The sequence below is a fragment of the Propithecus coquereli genome, unplaced genomic scaffold (genome assembly GCF_000956105.1).
Source record: "Propithecus coquereli isolate 6110/MARCELLA unplaced genomic scaffold, Pcoq_1.0 Scaffold12, whole genome shotgun sequence".
In the NCBI taxonomy this organism is placed as follows: Eukaryota; Metazoa; Chordata; class Mammalia; order Primates; family Indriidae; genus Propithecus; species Propithecus coquereli.
Window position 1 is genome coordinate 13,101,311 of NW_012136080.1, and position 1,084 is coordinate 13,102,394.

General features: G+C 33.3%; 1 protein-coding gene across 1 annotated transcript in view; it reads right to left on the bottom strand.

Moving 5' to 3' along the window:
- Positions 1-717, bottom strand: part of STAG1 (stromal antigen 1) — a 318,641-nt gene extending 317,924 nt beyond the window's left edge. Inside the window, exon 1 of the mRNA XM_012663393.1 lies at positions 665-717. Coding sequence (XP_012518847.1) covers positions 665-693 — 29 coding nt within the window. The 5' untranslated portion in view covers positions 694-717. The remainder of the gene's footprint in view (positions 1-664) is intronic.
- Positions 718-1,084: the final 367 nt, after the last annotated feature.

Genomic DNA, 1,084 nt, shown 5'->3' on the forward strand with positions numbered 1-1,084 from the left:
AATAGCATCTGCCAGTACTGGGACCACATATCCCAGAGAATCCAAAATAAGCCCCAATTCTAAATCTTTCCTACAACTCCAAGAAATCTAATGAGATGCCATCAAAAACGCCAACTGGTATATCCCTTTAATTACTTATGATAGCCACAATGGCTCAACATCTCAATCTCAGGGAATATAAAGAATCTTAATAAAGGAGTGAGCAGGGAGAGGGAAGGGAAAGAATATGATATAGGATGGGGGTCAACAAAATTGTTTTTGTAAATGGCTACACTGTTTTAGGCTTTCCAGGAAATATAGTTGCTATCACAACTTGTAACACAAGGCAGTCATAACCACTATGTAAAGGAATGAGTGTGGCTCTGATCCAATAATATTTTATTTGCAAAAACAGGCAGCATACCAGATTTGGTCCATAAGCTATAGTTTGCTGGCCCCTAATACAGTACATTAACATCACACCTTTTTTGCTATCAGAGAACATGCTGACATTTCAACAGCAAAAGCCATGGATGGATATGATAATTACACATTCTAATAATTAGATTGCAAACATACTGTTCAAATATCAGAGAACATACTCTCTCATCAAAGAAAACATTTTGATAAAGAAATATGTTGTACAAATTTTTCCTTAATTAAATAAGAAAATTACAATACTTACTGTAACACTGGTAACTCTGAAGTAATCATTGCTGAAGAGGTCCTTCCACAATGTAGCAAAGAAGAATCAAGTGCTGTACAATTCAAAACTTTTAAAACAACCTCAAAGGCAATCCTGTCAATTAAAAAAAAGAGAGAGAGAAAATTATTTTAAATAATAAGTAAAATCTTCATGTTAAAATAAAATGAAGATGTGAGAATACATAATCTGCAATCAACGTACACTACCAGTGATTATACTGCTTGGTATTTATCCAAATAGGCTGAAAATTTATGTCCACAAAAAAGGCACACATAGATGTTTATAGCAACTTTATTCATAATAGGCAAAAACTGGAAGCAACTCAGATGTCCTCACTAAGTAATGGAGAAATAAAATATGTCCATCCTGATAGTAGAATATTATTTGGCATTAAAAAAA